Source organism: Plecotus auritus (assembly GCF_963455305.1).
Source record: "Plecotus auritus genome assembly, chromosome: 3".
Classification (NCBI taxonomy): Eukaryota; Metazoa; Chordata; class Mammalia; order Chiroptera; family Vespertilionidae; genus Plecotus; species Plecotus auritus.
The window spans coordinates 132,744,071-132,761,588 of NC_137772.1; the positions used below are offsets into that span (position 1 = coordinate 132,744,071).

The window sequence follows — 17,518 nt, forward strand, 5'->3', positions numbered from 1 at the left end:
CACTCCACTGGCTGACTCTGGGTTGAATGGATTGGAATAGAAAATTCTTGCCATGAGAATACTGCTCTCCATCACAGCCTCTCCATTCCCCATTCCAAGGGGAGCAGTGTCTGTGCTTGGGGAGAAGCCAAGCAAAGCAAAAGATTTCAACAGAGAACAGAGGAAACACACCCACTGGGGTTCTCATAGCAACATAATCATGCACAGGCAGCAGCCTATTTTGGTGGGAGCTTGTCTCAGCTCCCCTCCTTCCTAGTTAGTCACAGAATGGCAGGCAGAGGCAATGTGGGGTGGGGTCAGAGGAGAGGACTGAAAGTCAGGAGGCTGAAGAGCTGCTCTCGGAAATTCCCACAGCTGGCTGAAGGATCAGGGACAAATGATCTTATGTGTAAAATGAGAGGATTGGACTAAAGAGCTGTGAGGATACTTTCCTTTCTGGTTTTCTTTGATTGGACAAGTATTGAGACTCTCCTGGTAGGGGATCAGCTGTCTCTGAGAAACATACCTAGAGAAAATGGAGTTCATTCTTGAGATTTAAAGTCATTAGATTTCACCTTATTTATCCTCCTACCACTTTCTGCAAGTTGGCAGGATGTGAAAGGGAAGGAGAATGACCAGGTGTGGCCAAAGACTCTGCTCACTCACACTCCCAACACTAATACAGGTCTGTGGTGTGAGAAAGAAAAAGGTTAAGGAAGTTAAGTTCTTTTTTTTCCAATTTATTTGTTTCTTCCTCAACACACACACACACACACACACACACACACACACACACACACACACTAATTCCAGCCTCTTTTCCATTCTCTTTTCACTTCTCTTACTATCCATCCCTTCCTCTCCTCTCCTTCCTTCACTTATTGCAATGTGTTCTCTCTTTTCCTTAGGACCAGGTGATGAAGGCATCCTCAGATTCCGGCCCATTTCAATGGATTCTGGGGTTAGTTGAGGACAATCAAGCTCACATCTCCTGGCTGCCAAAGGTGATGTTCAAAAACAAATAGGACATGCACGGAGAACTGATCTTCCCATGTAAGTACAGGGATGAAGAGAGGAGATTCAGGATGCTCAGGGAGCATCTTTGAGGTCCCTGTTCATGACTTGTGGGCTGAAAATTTGAAAGTGCAGCAGTCTTTGAAAGAGCAGGCTTGAGTGGCCTGTTGTAATGGGAGAGACAGAGTGGGGTTCTCCCCCGCGCCTTATTCTGTCTCCCACCAGTCGACAGATGGCCAGTAAGATGGGAGGGGAAAAAAAGCTCTCAAAGTGAAGACAGGAATGCATTGTATAAAAATTCACACCCCCTGCTGCCGCCCAAACTCCTTTTAAAAAGGATCAAGAGAATCCTAATGGGTATATGACACCCTCCCTCTCTCCATAAAAAGGACTTCAAAATCTGGTGACAAAGGGGGAGGGGTGAAGAGAGAGAAGAGAAATGGGTTTGTGGGGGTGGGAGTCAGGGAAAACTAGGTTAGGGGAAGCACGACCTCAGGCTCTTCCATTTGACTTTCTCCCGCCCTCATTCCCCAGCCACCTCTGGCTGAACCTTCGCCCCACCCTCTCACCCTGAGAGAGGCTTGGAGCCCCAAGTGCCCTGGGTAGGGAGAGTGGGAGAAAAGGAGAGATCATGATATCATACTTAGTCTTAGAGTTGAAAGAGTTAAGGACCATCCTTCATCCAGACTCCTTCCCCGTTCGCTCCCCAAACCCTTCCCCAAGGAGGGATCCAGGGATTGGCAGAGGAGCGGGAGAGTTGGGGTGGGGGCAAGGTAACTGTGGCCCAATCTTGCCCAGAGCTTGTCCTCGGTGGGAGGACGCACACGCGGGTCTAAGAACCTGCAAGAGTCCTGCTCTGGCGCCTGCTTTCTCCGAGCTTCCCGCGTGGCCCTGCAGCGTTCGCGCAGCCCTTGCCCAGCCCTTGCCCAGTGCAAGCTGTCCGCAACGCCGGGGAGTGGAGGCGGTCAAGAGACCCTCGCAGCCGGTGGAGGGGGCGGGCCGGGGGCGCTGGGGGCTCTCAGTCTGCGCCCAGCCTGCTTCGCAGAACCTCCTTCCCCGCCCCCACTCACCCGGCTCAGCCCCTAGGAGAGACGCGCAGGAAGCGTGTTGCTTCGCCCAGCGGATCCACAGAAGTTGAGAGGAGTTGGTGGTTGCCTCGGGCCGGCGGACTTTGTGATCAGCCAGGGAGAGGGACGCCGCCGCCACCGCGGAGCCTTCGGGGCTGCTTCCCTCCTCCTCAGCCGTAGCGCGGGCGGAGAGGGGCGGGGAGGGGGTCGGGTGCGCACGAAGAACTTGAAACTGTGTGAAGGAATCCGAAGCAGATGAGAAGGGAGGAAATAAAACTAAGTGGAGACTGCAGGAAAGACTCCACCGTGCTTGATTGTATCGGCTGACGCTCCGGCAGAGGGGCTGGGTTGGGCTTTTTTTTATTCCTCCCATTCTCTCGCTTTCTCTCTCTCGTTTAAAGCTACACTAGCTCTCTCTTTCTCTACTATCTGTGTATCACCAAACCCTTGCTGGCTCTTATGGGCATGAAACACTCCTCCCGCTGCCTGCTCCTAAGGAGGAAAATGGCGGAGAACGCTGCCGAGAACGCCGAGGTAAGGAGACGAGCGGCCGGGTGCCCCGCGACCCTGGCTGCCCACCCGCCGCTGTCGCTGCTGCTGCTGCTGCGGCCGCTCAACACCTAGAGCCAAACTTTCCCCAGTTCCATCCGCCGGCCCTGTGTGTATGTGTGTGTGTGTGTGTGTGTGTGTGTGCGCGCGCGCGCGCGTTTGTTGGGGTGGGGGAGAGCCAGTGTATGTCTCAGGTCCCTCCTTTTGAAAATGCAAAAGAGTCGTGCTCACCCCATCTTTCTCTCCTAACACCCGCTGCTTGCTTCTCTTTTCCCCAAGTCCCAATCCTGGGCAGCTTCGCTCCCCTGCTCTCTCCCCTGTTCCGTTAGGGCTTCCGAGTTCCAGCTTTGTGCAGAGCTGGGACGGATAATCCTGGGGCCAGGTCTGCTCCCTGCAGTGCCTTGACCATCTCCAGCGCTGCCTCAGATTTACCCTTCAAGCTCGAGTCCCTGAGCTACCGGTCCCCGCAGCACCGCGGAGAGCTCCCAGCCGTAGGGGGCAAAGCTGGGCTGGCAGTGGGACTTGGGCACCACCAACAGACCATCCGGCCCAGTTTGGGGCCATGAAGATGTCTGAAATCCTCTTAGAGCCGTCTCTGGGGCGCTAAACCTGGGGAGGGAGCGCGGGCGCGACCACATTCAGGACCAGGGACAGCGCCCGCTCCTGCCGCAGCGGAGCCCGCGCGGTGGTGGTGGTGGTGGTTGAGCGCCCCCCGAGCTGCAGCGTCAAATGGGTCTGCAGTCATTCATCCCGCAGCAGCTTTTCAATGTCGCTCTAGCTCCTCAAATTGCGCTCTTGCCCCCCGCCTTTGGCAGCCCAATAGCTGCCCTTTCTCTACTCTTGAGTTGGTCCTGAGCCGCAAAGAGCCCTACTGGGTTTTGCGACCCAATACTGGCCGCTGTGTTCTCTGGCCTCGCACTGACCCTGCTGTCCTTACAACTGGACTAGTCCGTAGGTTCTGGGCACCTGTAGTCACGAAGGGGATCAGCGTGGGCAGTCCCCTTACCTTCCTGGAGAGCGGTGAGCCGAGTTGGGGGCGGAGTGGGGTAAGTGTGTGATCATTCCTTACTCGGTGGCAGGAGAATGGCAGGGAGCGAACTCTCCAGGCTCTATTAATAGCCGGCTGTCTGGTGGGGCTGCCATACAGTTCACATATGGTTACCCATATGTAGAGTGGGGCAGGGATGAAGGTGTGGTGCGGGGATTGTCTCTGTTTTTCTGGGATGCAAAAAGGTGCAGGGACCCTTCCCCAGTCTTCTTCCCCAGAGGTCTGAACTGCAGCTAACCCCTGCCCCCACAGCGTAGGCAGCAAAGCTTTTAACAATTCCATTCTCTGAGAGACTAGAAGCAGCATGCATCTGGCAACTGTCGATTTAGAAACAAACACGCTCTGGGGCTTGAAAACAGTGGGGTATTCAGTAGCTAACGCCCTCTCCTTGAGTTAGGGCAAAGCCAACAGAGTGCGATCCCCTGGACACTTGCTCTCCCCCACCCCTCCCCAACAGAGAGCAGACATTTAGAATGATGTTTAGTGCAAGGCTCTTAGCCTCACAGCGGAGAGTTAGCCTTACCAATACCCTCGCTCTCCTCTCTCGGATCACCCACCCGCGGAAGAGGTTTCTAAAAATAGCTCGGAGTCAAGGCTGCGGGTCTGTAAAGTGTTGGACTAGCAGCACGTAGCAGTCCGTGCTGCCAGGTGGCTGGAGCGCTGAAAGCAAGAAACAACCCCCTTGTACCCCCCACCCCCACCCACCCCGTCCTTCTCAGTTCCTAAAAAAAGTTCTTTAGGGTCTGTAGCTCCCGCACCCGGCTGTTGCTGGGGTCTAGGCGCAGACCCCTGCTGAGTTCCTCAGTGTGCAGGAGCCTCTTTTGATCTCCCCACCTCGGCCAGGGTTAAAGGCGTCCATAGCAGGCATAGCAACATGCGCCAGGCTATTTTTACTGCTTCCTCCGCGGTTCTGCGCTCCCCCTTCTCAGCAGTTGCACATGCCAGCTCTGCTCAAAGCATCAATGAAAATAGCAGTAGAGGCTCTGAGCTCCTGTTGGGAGGCGGGGGGGGGGGGGGGGGGGGAAAGAGACAAACCAAAAAACAAAAACATTACACAGAGTGGCAGTGGGTGGGTGGGACTGACCGAAGGGGGCTCCTTAAAGGGGAGAGAGTCTGGGGTTCAGTTCTTAGCAACTTTCCTGAGGAGGAGAGGAATTCAGACCTACTTAATGTTCAAACATGCCCAGTGAAGCCATCCAGGCAACGTGATAATCACTTGTTGTTTTTTTTCCAGGAAATGGCTGTTTGTGGAATAAGCCAGGACTAGAGCAATACTTCCAAAAGTGGGGAATTGTAGGTTTGCCTGCATGTATGGTGGGAGAGAGAGAGGCAAGGATGCCTCTGTGGTGTTTCTGTGTCTGTGCTGCTCTGATGGTGGTAGTGGTTCTTGTTTGTAACTGGACATGTCTTTGTGAACATGGACTCTGTATTAGGAACAATTAGGTACCCCAGAACTAAAGATGGAGACCACCAGGTCCCTGCTCTCCAGGGATTCACAGTCTGGTGGATAGTGGTACCAGATCTTCAGATAACCCTGTATCACCTTTTCCTGCCCTTTGTTGGTGTTGTTTGCAAGCACCTTATCTCCCTTCATCTTCACAATAATCCTGTGAGATAAGCAAAGGTTAGTATTCATTTTTTTGTCCCCACTCTACAGTTGAGGAAACTGAGGCTGAGAGGTCCAGCAATTTCTGAATGTCACCCGGCAGGCTAAGCCAGTCTTGGAATACAGTTTGATCCCACTTCTGATTCTTTGCCCTTTGCCCTACATTCATACTCCAAAAAAGATGCCATGTGTGAATGGAAGTGAGGAAGTGAGGATTACTTTGGAAGGCAGAGATGAAATATTGGAGGTAGACAAAGATGTTGGGAGGTGTTCTTTTTTAAAATTTTTGTTGTGGTGGTTATGTTGCAGAAGACCAAAGAAAACCAAGAACGCTTCTGAGAAAAAAAGGAGGGACACTGTTTAATATGCCAGTGGACTCAGGGAACAGCCTTCCAAATCTGAGTGAAGGAACATGCATGGGGCTTTCCTTTATATCTCCTTCCCTGTGATCTTTGTCCCACAAACATGGATTATGTTTCCGGTCCTTTTCGCGGGCCTTGCAAAAAGGCCCCCAGGTGTTGGGGATCTCCAGGCCAGATCTGATGGTCTGACCTGGCGCTAGCGTTAATAACCCTCCCTCCGGGGCAGTGCACTGTTCACAGTAACAGGTTCTGCAAGACCAGTATCTGGAAAGGAGAGAGGGACTTAATTATAGGTTATCAGGAATGTACATTGAGCTTGCTGGCTTGGATTCAGATCACTAGCCCCGAATATCAGAGTTACATTGGAATTAGCCCTTTTTAGCCTTCTCATTCCCCACCCCCCCCACCCCCCTTGTCCCACAAGCTTCTCTTAGCCTTGTGGTACAACGACTATGGGATGTTATGGTGAACATGGCCGATGACCGCTCTTAACTGCTTCCAGCTGGAAAGGGGCAATGACAAAGGGGTTAGCATGCCGTGAGGGGTTTGTAGGGAATTCTGAAGTTTAAAGGCATTCCCGTCCAGTTTGCAGGCAGGCAGAGGCAAGCAGCAGTTCCACACACGTAGAATGTTCCTGCAGGGAAGCACTAGGTGGTGTTTTCAGCCTTGAGGGTAGAGTTGCATAGTTCATCTGGGAGGCAACCTGTTGGATGTTGACCCTGGGTACTGTTGAGACAAATAGGAGCAACATTAATTAGCTGCATATTGGCCGTGACAGGTCCTATCATTTTTTCCATTCAATACAATTCCCCACCCGCCCCATCCACCCACCCACGTGCATTTGGTAGTGGAGTCATAACATGCCGCAGGATGATAAGTATAGCTAACAAACATATGGATTGATGGGGCTTTCCCATAGGCTACTGGGTCTAGCATATTTGGGTAGTTAGTTTCTAAGCAAGGACATGTGGCAGTGGTCCCTATGGGAGGCAAGTATGCGCTAGCTAATATTATGAGTGGGAGCATGTTATTCCCTCTATTTCTGTTCAGTGGGGTCCACAACAGTGAACCGCTAGGACAAAGAGCAGTAGGATGGCTATTCCTGCAAGGCAGAGGTAGCCAAGGATGGCATGACAAGGTGCAGTCCAGCAATCCATGATGAGGCCTTTGTTTCCTTGCTGTGTGGGAAGCAGTAATTTTATGGTGCTTCTGTGTTCCAGCAAGAACAGATGAGTTCTCCTCCTGGTGCTAGTCTCGGGTTCCAGCGGCACTCTTTAGGAGGAGATAAGAAAGAAAGATTAGTATTAGGGAGAATTCAGCCGGGCATTTCTGAATTCCTTGGAGCAGGTTGATCGGCCAGATCCACTGTCTTCTTGAGAGTGATCCTCAGGGGGTGTTTCTGATCAGAGGTCACCTTCCACTCAGGCTGGGCATCACTCGGCTGGTGGGCTGCCTTCACCCGGGAGTGGTGGATCCAGGTATTCAGTCCTGCAACCTTGAGAGCTATGGGGGTGGTTAATATGACTGGATAGGGTTCCTTCCAGATAGACGTGAGGGGCTCCCTTTTCCAGTCCTTTACCCAAACCTGGTCTCCAGGTTTATAAGGATGTACGGCTGTTCCTAGAGAGATGGGTAGTCGGTCAGTAACCCATCTGTGTACCTCAAAGACAGTTTTTCCAAGTCCTTGTAGTTGTTTCTGGATTTCTAAGTTCCCTATTTCCCCCAAATCTCCCTTTGGCCGAATTAAGGGAGGGGGTTTACCATATAGAATTTCAAAGGGAGAGAAACCTACCCTGGCCCTTGGGGCACAGCGTACCCGCAGGAGTACAAGAGGCAAGATATCTGTCCAGGGTAAGGTTGTCTTTTGGCATAGCTTAGCCATAGTCTGCTTTAGAGTCCAGTTCATGCATTCTACTTTCCCTGAACTCTGAGGCCTGTAGGCTGTATGTAGGTTCCATTTAATTCCTAAAGCCTTAGCTACTGTTGTACTATTTCTGCTACAAAGTCTGGGCCATTATCGGACCCTATGGTCAGAGGCATTCCATACCATGGAATTATATCCTTTAGCAATGCCTTAATGACTTCTCTCACCTTTTCTGTGCGAGTGGTATATGCCTCAACCCAGCCTGAAAAGGTGCAAACAAAAACTAGCAGGTATTTATTTCCTCTGCTAGGCCCTATTTCTGTAAAATCTACTTCTAAGTCCTCAAAAGGAGCTTGCCCACAGTGCTGAACTCCTATTGGTCCCACAGGACCCTGTTTGGCATTGTTCTGAGCATAGAGGAGGCAACGTTGAGAGACTGAGACACACAAGGAGGGAAGACAGGCAATTAGATAGTATCTGCCTAACAAAGCTTCTAGGGCAGTCTTCCCTAAATGAGTAAGTTCATACTGCTGGAGGACTACCTTATGGGCTAACTGTTCTGGGACATAGACCCTATGATCTGGGAGTATCCACCAGCCTTCCTTTGTTCTCTTGCCCCCTTCTTGCTGGGGCCATTCCTCTTCCTGAGGAGTGTACTTTGGAGGTTCAGGTAATTCAGGGGCCAACATGATCCATGACGGTGCCACTTGTTCGTTGGCAGCCAGGTTGGCTGCGGCATCAGCACGTTGGTTTCCTTCTGACACTGAGTCTTTCCCTTTCTGGTGACCTTTGCAATGGATGACGGCTATTTCCTTGGCCTCCCAGACTGCTTCTAGTAATTTTAAAATCTCATTCTGATTTTTGATTCCTTTTCCTCCGGCTGTCAAGAGCCCCCTTTCCTTATATATGGCCCCATGGACATGCAGGGTAGCAAAGGCATAGCGCGAGTCAGTATAGATGTTGTCATGCTTATCTTTACTGAGTTCTAAGGCTCTGGCAAGGGCCCAAAGTTCTGCCCTCTGTGCTGACCATGCTTCAGTCAGGGCCTATGCCTCGATTGTCTCAAAGTTTGATACCACTGCATATCCGGCTCGTCTTTTTCCTTCATCTAAGAAGCTGCTGCCATCTGTGAACAATACCAAGTCCGGGTTTGGCAGGGGCCTATTTGTTAGATCTGGCCGGCTGGAATAAACCTCCTCTAGGACTTCCAGGCACATGCTCAGGGGCCCCCTCAGCAATGGGTAGAAAGGTTGCAGGATTAATAGTTCTCACTGCTTCTGATCGTACCCTCGGGTTCTCACTTAACAGGCCTTGATATTGAGTCATTCGAGCATGAGTCAGCCAGTGCTGCCCCCTTTCTTCCATCAGGGTGATAACAGCATGAGGTACTTTTACATTTAAGTTTTATACTAAGGTAAGCTTACCCGCTTCCTTGACTAACAATGCAGTGGCTGCAAGGGCCCTGAGACATGGGGGCCACCCGGAGGCTACTGGGTCAATCTGCTTGGAGAGATAGGCTACTGGTCTTTGCCAGGGTCCAAACTCCTGGGTTAGAACTCCTAGGGCTACCCCGCTGTTCTCGTGAACAAAAAGATTAAAGTCTCATGTCACATCTGTAGCCCTAGTACTGGGGCCTCAGTGAGCTTTGCCTTTATGGTGATGAAGGCTTTCTCCTGTTCAGGACCCCAGTTGATGGGTGCCTTCTCTTCTCCTTTTAAAGCTTCACAGAAGGCTTAGCCAGGTCTGAAAACCCTGGGATCCAAATTCGACAGAACCCTGCTGCTCCCAGGAATTCCCGAATCTGCTGCTGGGTGCTAGGGACTGGGATGGCATATACTGCCTGCTTTCTTTCAGTCCCTAGCCTTCGTTTCACTTGGGTGATCCGAAAGCCTAGATACTTGACTTCTTTCTGACAAATCTGTGCTTTTTTTCTTAGACACTCTGTAACCTGTTTCAGTTAATAGTCTCAGAAGGGCTTGTGTTCCCTCCCATCACTGAGCTCCTGTGGAGCTGGCCAGTAGGAGGTCGTCTACATACTGGAGTAGAACACACCCCAAGTCCTGTCCTGGGAACTTAGATCAGATGCTAGTGCCCCACTAAAAAGAGTAGGGGAGTTCTTGAACCCTTGTGGCAGTCTGGTCCAGGTGAACTGCTCCTTGGCCCCTGTAGTTGGGTTTTACCATTCAAAAGCGAAAAGAGGCTGGCTGGAAGGAGCTAATCTAAGGCAGAAAAAGGCATCTTTCATATCTAGGCATGTAAACCATTCTGCCTCTGATGGGATGAGTCCCAGAAGAGTGTAGGGGTTCGGCAGTGCTGAATGCAGGGTTATAACAACCTCATTAAAAGCCCATAGATCCTGGACAGGGCGGTAGTCATTAGTCACAGGCTTTTTGACAGGCAAGTGTGGCGTGTTCCATGGAGACCTGCATCGTTTAACAAGTCCCCACTGAAGCAGCCGGTCTAAGTGGACCTGGATTCCTAGGTGTGCTTTTCTCAGAATTGGATATTGGCAGATTTTAACAGGCTGTACCCCAGGCTTTAAGTCAATCAGCACCGGGGCGTGGTCCTTAGCCAGGCCTGGAGGATTTCCTTCAGCCCAGACCAGCAGGAATTCTTTTTCTAATTCAGGTTCTAATGGTGAAGCCTTTGACGGGGGGATATAAAGTCTCCATTCTTCCTCCCTTCTCACTGCTAGGGACAGGATCATTGGGGAGGTCTCTTCACTTAGGCGAAGCTGTGCTGAAGTGATTTCTGCACCCATTTTGGCTAAAAGGTCTCTACTCATTAGAGGCACTGGGCAAGTACAGGAATTCATGAATTACTTGATAACCACCAAGTTGGCATCGGCGATGGTGGCAGTATGGTCTACAAGTCTGATCCCCAGTAGCTCCAATAATGGTGACCTCCTTTCCTGAGAGAGGCGCTATTTTCTGTGTGACTACTGAGTGCTCAGCTCCTGTATCAACCATAAAGTCCACAGTCTGGCCCCCAATTTACATTCTGACCATGGGCTCATGGGGGCCTAACTGAAAAGAGCCCAGTCTGTCCTAGTCGGAATCAGCCATTGCTAGCCCAATGAGATCTGCTTCGAGTGGCTCTGGTTGATAGCGACTGGGTGGAAAAGGGGGCCCAGTTTTCTTACTTTGTCCTTTGGGACATTCATTCTTCCAGTGTCCTGTCTCCTTACAATAGGCACACTGGTGTGGTCTCAGGCTCGCTCTTCCTTTTCCCCCTGATCTGTATTCTTGCTTCCCTTTCTGATCTGTCTGGGAGCCTGAGCCTCTAAAAGCCGCTGCTATTATATTGGCCCTTCTTTGTATTTTCTTTTCTTCCTTCCTCCTTGCCACACTGTCTCGGTTGATGAAAAACTTGTTGGCTATCTCCAGCAGTTCGGTGGCATTTTTTTCCTGGAAACCCTTCCAGCTTCTGTAATTTTCTCCTGATATCAGGCTGGGCTTGGCCTACAAAAGCTGCATTTACCATGGTCTGATTTTCCAGGGCCTCAGGGTTAAAGGGCGTGTAGATTTGGTATGCCTCACATAGTCTCTCATAGAAAGCTGCTGGACTTTCGTCAGGCTTCTGGAAAACCTCAGAGATTTTAGCCATATTGGTGGGCTTCTTGACTCCAGCCCTGACCCCCTGGAGGAAGGCCAGCTGAGATCTTTCTAGCCCGGCCCTTCCGTCTTCTGAGTTCGGGTTCCAATGAAGTTCCTCATCTGGGAAGGCCTCCCTTGCCCATCTGTCTGTATCTAATATTCCTGCCGGGGCCTGAGTCTGGAGCCACTTCCGAGCCTCTGTTACTACTCTCATGCGCTCCTCAGTGTTAAAGAACGTGAAAAGGAGCTGCTTGCAGTCCACCCAGGTGGGCTTCTGGGTCTGAAAAATCGTTTCTAGGAGGTCTACCATGGCCTGAGGTTTTTCAGAATAAGCTGGGGTGTGATGTTTCCAATTCAGGATGTCACTTGTGGTAAAGGGCTGATAATAATAGACTGGCCTTCCCTCCTGCAAGGTCCCATCTTCACCAAGCACTTGGGCACCCCGAATCTCCCTGAGAGGCATCTGACGTGCCGGTTGTGGCTTGGGCCCTTGATCGGCTGAACACAAGCGCCGCCCAACTGGCTCTGGAGAGCCCGGTTCAGGAGAGACGGAGGGGGGCGGTGTTTCCAGACTTTCCGGACCTTCCAGACCAGCGGGGGGAGCACTTGGTGCTGCCTGTGGCACATATGGAGGTGGTAAAACTGGCGGGACTTCCTCAGGGGGTCCTGGCAGAACAGAGGGTTGGGTTTCCTTCTGAGGGACCTGTTTCTTTTCTCCTGCCTGCTTCTCTTCTGCTTTCTCCTTTCCTGCCTGCTTCTCCTTAGCCTGCACCTGCCCTGCCTGCCTCTCCTTAGCCTGCACCTGCCCTGCCTGCCTCTTCACTCCTGCTATTAAAACTTTACTCTGTCCCTTGTTACACATGCAGAACCGGACTCAAGGCGGCAAGGTTTGAGCAATTTCTAACCAGCTGTCTATGTAGGGAAACTGATCTGAGTGTCCAGGATCTTTCGTGACTACATTCCAGACCGCCCCAACCAGTCCTTTATCTAAGGAGCCTTCTGAGGGCCAGCCAACCCCGAAGGCTGGCCATTCTACTTCACAGAATTTCCTCAGTGTTTTGGGGTTCATTTTAATACCATAGTCTCCATTGAAACCCTTTTCAAAATGTTTCAACATGCAATTGAGAACAGTGGGTTTACTTTGTCCCAACCCCATGATGATCAGTGGCGAGAGACAGACAAGGGAGGGGGTGACCTGTTTTCACAGATCCTCACTCAGATGCCCACCTGGCTGCATCCCTTGGGAACTTAGATTTGTCTTAGCTAAGGTGCACCCATATAAACTCCGGGCCTGGTCACCTTCACGTGGGGTTGAGTCATCATTATGCCATATGACAAATCGCAGAACCACAGGTTGGGGCCCACTCGGACTCTGTAACCAAGGTGGTGGAGCCACATAAAGGACTCTTACACACTTTCACCAGACATTCACTCAGAGTTTAAAAACACAGTCCACCCCTGATTCCTGACCAATTTAACTGATGAAGTCTTATGACTTCTGGGGTGGTGATCAAGCTCCCCCTTCCACTCACTGGAGTGGGCCTGACTGACTGGGGCCCCTACGTTACTGATTCTGTCGACAGGTCCAGAAGTGTCCGTCCACTTTCTCCAGATGCCGGCCGGGTCCTAGGCTGAGGTCTGGGAGCGCCAGGAGTCCCCCGGTTCAATTCTGCTAAAATCAGCAGGGCACGTCTTCCGGAGGCCTATCCCGCACCCCCCGGGCCCCAAGCCCTGTCCCCTCACCGGAGGCCAAAAAAGCCAAGCGCGGTTGGTTTCCCGGTATCAGGGAACCAGCTGTTACAGAAGACCAAAGAAAACCAAGGACGCTTCTGAGAAAAAAAGAGGGACACTGTTTAATATGCCAGCGGACTCAGGGAACAGCCTTCCAAATCTGAGTGAAGGAACATGCATGAGGCTTTCCTTTATATCTCCTTCCCTGTGATCTTTGTCCCACAAACATGGATTATGCTTCTGGTCCTTTTCATGGGCCTTGCAAAAAGGCCCCCAGGTGTTGGGGATCTCCAGGCCAGATCTGATGGTCTGACCTGGCGCTAGCGTTAATAACCCTCCCTCCGGGGCAGTGCACTGTTCACAGTAACAGGTTCTGCAAGACCAGTATCTGGAAAGGAGAGAGGGACTTAATTATAGGTTATCAGGAATGTACATTGAGCTTGCTGGCTTGGATTCAGATCACTAGCCCCGAATATCAGAGTTACATTGGAATTAGCCCTTTTTAGCCTTCTCAGTTAATCCTCACCTGAGGATATTTTTTCCATTTATTTTTGGAGAGAGTAGAAAGGAAGGAAGTAAAGGGGAGAGAGAGACATTTACATGAGAAAAACATTGACCTGAGAGAAACACATCAATTGGTTGCCTCTGGAATGCGCCCCCACCAGAGCTGGGGATCAAATCTACAACCCATCCTCACCTCTGCCCCAACTAAGGCATTGACTGGGAATCAGTACATGGGCAATGCTCCAACCACTGAGCAACACCAGCCAGGCCAGAAGGTATTCTTTCACAAGGTAAAGATGGGGAAAGATATTCTAATTATTAGGCAAGGAGAAAATGAAGAATAAGACTACTTATATTGTGAGCTGAACCTCTCTTAACAAAGTCTGGAGCTGTGGCAGTGGGGACTTTTAAGAGCACAGGTTTGGAGGGCATGGTTGGCCCTGAGTATGCTCTTTAACCACTTTGGCCTGTGTTCCTTTAACTTGAGCTGATTCCCTTCGTGGACATAAGGAAATGTGGGGTCCCTGGCACATGTTAGTTGCATTTCTGCTTTTTCTGGCTCCCTCAGATATGCTTCCTCCTCCTCAGCTAAGGGCATCATCACACACTGGTGCCCACTCTCATCAGCCTCTTCTCCTCCCTGGTTCCCCACACATCACCAGAAACCTTCTGAAATGTCTGCAAAACCTCCTATCTGATTGTCCTTTCCAGTCCACTCTCAGTGCCCATAGCAGGTCATCCTCACCTCTGCCCCAACTAAGGCAGTAGCCTCTCAACCGTTGCTCTGCTTCCCTAATCCAGCTGCATTCTGACTCTCAATGGGCTTTCCGAAGCACAACTGTGCTCATGATTAGACCTCTCTTTTAAAGCTCACCATGTAGCAGCCCCATTGCATATAGGATATAGGATAGAGCCCAGTTTTCTTAGCATAGGCCCTTTAATACCTGCCCCATGCAATTCTCTATATAGGCCACGGACATCATGCCTGAATACTTTTGTGCATACTGGTCCTTCTGCCTGAGTTGCTCTCCACCACTTCTCTCTTGGAAAAAAAGTCTCTCTCAACCTGCGAGATCCAACTCAAAGGTCACTTCCTCTGGGCAGCCTTCCCAGATCTGCCACTTATCCTCCACCCCCACAGAGAGTGAGTGCTCCTTCTCCTTGTTCTTGACACCTGCCTCTCACTTTTCCTATTAAAGATCATTGGCTTCTTATATGTCTGTTTCTCCAGTTAGATAATGAGCTTTTAAAAATTACCTTGTTCTGAACACTGTGCCTGACACACAGCAAGTAATAAATGTTGATAAATGTCTTCTGAATTGATTCATGGAATTATGAACAAGTTCATGAGCCTCCTGGGTTTTTGTCCCTCATGGCTTTCTGAAAACTGGGCCTCCTAGCTCCCACCCCTCTGCTATACTTACATTCCTGTGGATCTTTAAAACTCAAAGTCAGTAAATATCCCGGGGATCAAGGTGCTGCAGCAACTGAAAGCATGGGCACATTTTGGTTATTCATGTTTCTATTCAATACTTGGCATTACTGACTCTTACTATGTGGTGTTCTTCTGAATGGCAGATAAATGAATTAGTCACAATACCCAATTATAAACCATGGGGGATAATGGACCCTTGTAAGCAGCTGTCTTGGAGAAAGTCTGATGCATTGTTGACGGTGATGACTCTTTGATTGGGGTTTTAGCATCTCAAAGGAGAGCCATAAAGGGTGATAGAACAGTTTTTAGCAGAGGAGTTATTTTGGAGATTATTATTTGAGTGTTCTATTGCCTTACTGACCAAGGGAGAGAGAATAGTTATGGGTTGGGGAAAATCCTACCTTAGGACAGAAGGATTAAGGGTCCCAGTAAGTGCTGCTGTGTGAATTATGGGGAGACCTGAGCTGACCTCTGACATGGCATATGCTGGTGGTTTTAGCTAATGGATGGCTCTCCTCAGGGAGTTCCTTTCAGCTAAAGGGTAAGGGAGTGAGGAGGAAGAGGGCCACAGGAGGCAGGACTCAGGCCTACTTCTCTGAGGATGGTCTGCATCCATGTCTCTTTCTTGAAGGGGGCGGGGTGGAGAGGGAGCTAACTAACCATGTACCCTCCAGCACCAGCTGCTTGGTTTAATGCAGCTCTGAACTTAGATGTATTATGTTGAACATGACTTAACCTCTTGGGACCTCATAAGGTTGTGATGATTAAATGAGTTAATTCATGCAAAAGGTTTAGAATAAGGCGAGTGCTCATTAACTGTTTATGATTATTATTCTGCTAGCTTTTGGAAATTTTGCCAAAAGAGTGAAAACTGGATGAACTCTCCTACTTTCTTGTTTCTCCACTGAATGATCCACATCAATTTTTGTCTTCCCTCAGCAAACACCTATTTCAGTCCATAAATGTGCTCAGGAGAATTAAGAAGATGCCCACATTTCTTTTTCCCTGGGAAATTTGGCTTTTCTTAGAGTCCTAAATTGGGTTTTTGCTGAAACACAGTACTCCTGTCTCCAATTCAGGAGTGGCTTTCATTTCCTCCTCGTTGCTAACTGTGCTGTGAAGTGATTATCGCATGCATACCAGTTGTGGGACATGCAAAAATATGTGAAAACAGTACTTGCACCTTGGAGTCTACTGTGCCAACAGGGAAAAAGTGGGCAACACGACGATATGTGAATTGCCGAGGTAACTGGAAGCGGAATGGTGTTGTGTGAAAAGCAGACATTGTGTTGTAAATGGACTCAGTGGGAGAACAGAGAGAGCACAGGCATGAAGGGACTTCCAAAAGGTCACCCATCCATGCTTCTGTTGCACACTTACTTAATTAACCCAGATGTACAGTTGGCTGCTTGATAAAAAGCTTCATAAGAGGCGATTTCCCCAAATTCCTTGTCAGGAAGTTCAATAGTCAGGAAGTTCTTCCTTAGGTCTGAGATGTCTCTTCTATTGCAATCAGAGTCACCTCTGTTCATCTTATTCTAAAATGAGACAAAAACTGGCCAGTTATCTTTGCATTTTGGGCTGTCTTAAGACTGTCACTTTTTTTTTTTTTTTTTTTTTTTTACTAGTTTTTGTTCCAAGTGAGGCCAACCCCTTTCCCTGCAATTTTGGTGGTAGCCCTCTAATTGGAATAGCTGGGAGAGGGGTATTTGATATTTGCCACTCCTGTGTTATCCAGCCTATGGGATATTTCACACATCAATTGGCTTTTCTACTTCACTTGTTATTAGAATTCCCTCAAGCATCACAGCTTTCCCAGATTTGTAATGGGTGACCATGAATAAAGATCTCTTTTTAAAATGTAATTTTATAAGAGCAAACAGCTTGATGTGCACATTTTAATAAAGTCATAGAATCTTAGAGCTGGATGAAAAGTCAAATCATTTTTAAATTAAGAGATGGAAAAACTTGCCCAATATCACAAAGCTCTTCCATCTTGAGGCCTTGTTTACTCCTAGACAATACCATGCCTACCTCCTTTAAATGTAGCATCTGATTTATTGTTTCGTTTTTTGTGTGCTAATTTTCTAACATATCCAGATATGTAATATCCAAAAACAGTGTTTCTCTATATAAGGTCTTATATAGAGAAACACTGTGCATAATGAGAGCTCTCTCCTTTTCATATGACACTTAAAATGCTTTGACATATATCATAATGTTAATGCATGCCATCATAGTTGCACACAGACACGTTACATAATGTACACCATGCATTGATACGTAACACTATGAGTTACATAGTATCCCAATTGTACAGATGAAGAAACCAAAAACATAGAAAGTTAGTGTTACTTGCCCAAGATCCCATAGCTAGTAAGTGGTGGAGCTGGAACTTAAACTCTGGTTTTTAGCCACCAAGACTCATGTTTTTTGTGTTTTTTTTTTCCCCAGTCTACTAGGCTGTGTAGACATTAGAGGGGCCAGAGTAGAAACTTAAAATATGAAGAGAAAGAATGGGGAAATAACTGGAGAAATAAGGAATGGTGGATTTGGAAGAAACAAAGAATAGTCCTTCATCACCTTTCCTTTCCCAGTCTTCTTTTCCTGCCTCCACTACTACCTTGCCATTCCTACTTTCATTGTCCTCAATGCTATGCCCTGAGGGTGGCAAAGACCTGTTATAATCTGTGGCTGGGATCATCATTCCACACCATCTATTCATCTAAGCTGTTCTCATGCTTGGGTTCCTAGCTGGTGGGG

General features: G+C 49.2%; 1 protein-coding gene across 5 annotated transcripts in view; it reads left to right on the forward strand.

The window, feature by feature from the left end:
* The first annotated feature begins 289 nt into the window (after positions 1-289).
* Positions 290-17,518, forward strand: part of PRMT8 (protein arginine methyltransferase 8) — a 120,118-nt gene continuing 102,889 nt past the window's right edge. Inside the window, exons 1-3 of one of the 5 annotated variants that reach the window (XM_080660338.1) lie at positions 290-417; positions 888-1,032; positions 2,462-2,594. In XM_080660338.1, the coding sequence (XP_080516464.1) occupies positions 2,520-2,594 (75 nt within the window). In that variant the 5' untranslated portion in view covers positions 290-417; positions 888-1,032; positions 2,462-2,519. Of the gene's footprint in view, positions 418-507; positions 665-887; positions 1,033-1,638; positions 2,595-17,518 lie in introns of those variants that run through there. The other 4 variants (XM_080660337.1, XM_080660336.1, XM_080660339.1 and 1 more) reach the window with 4 other exon arrangements.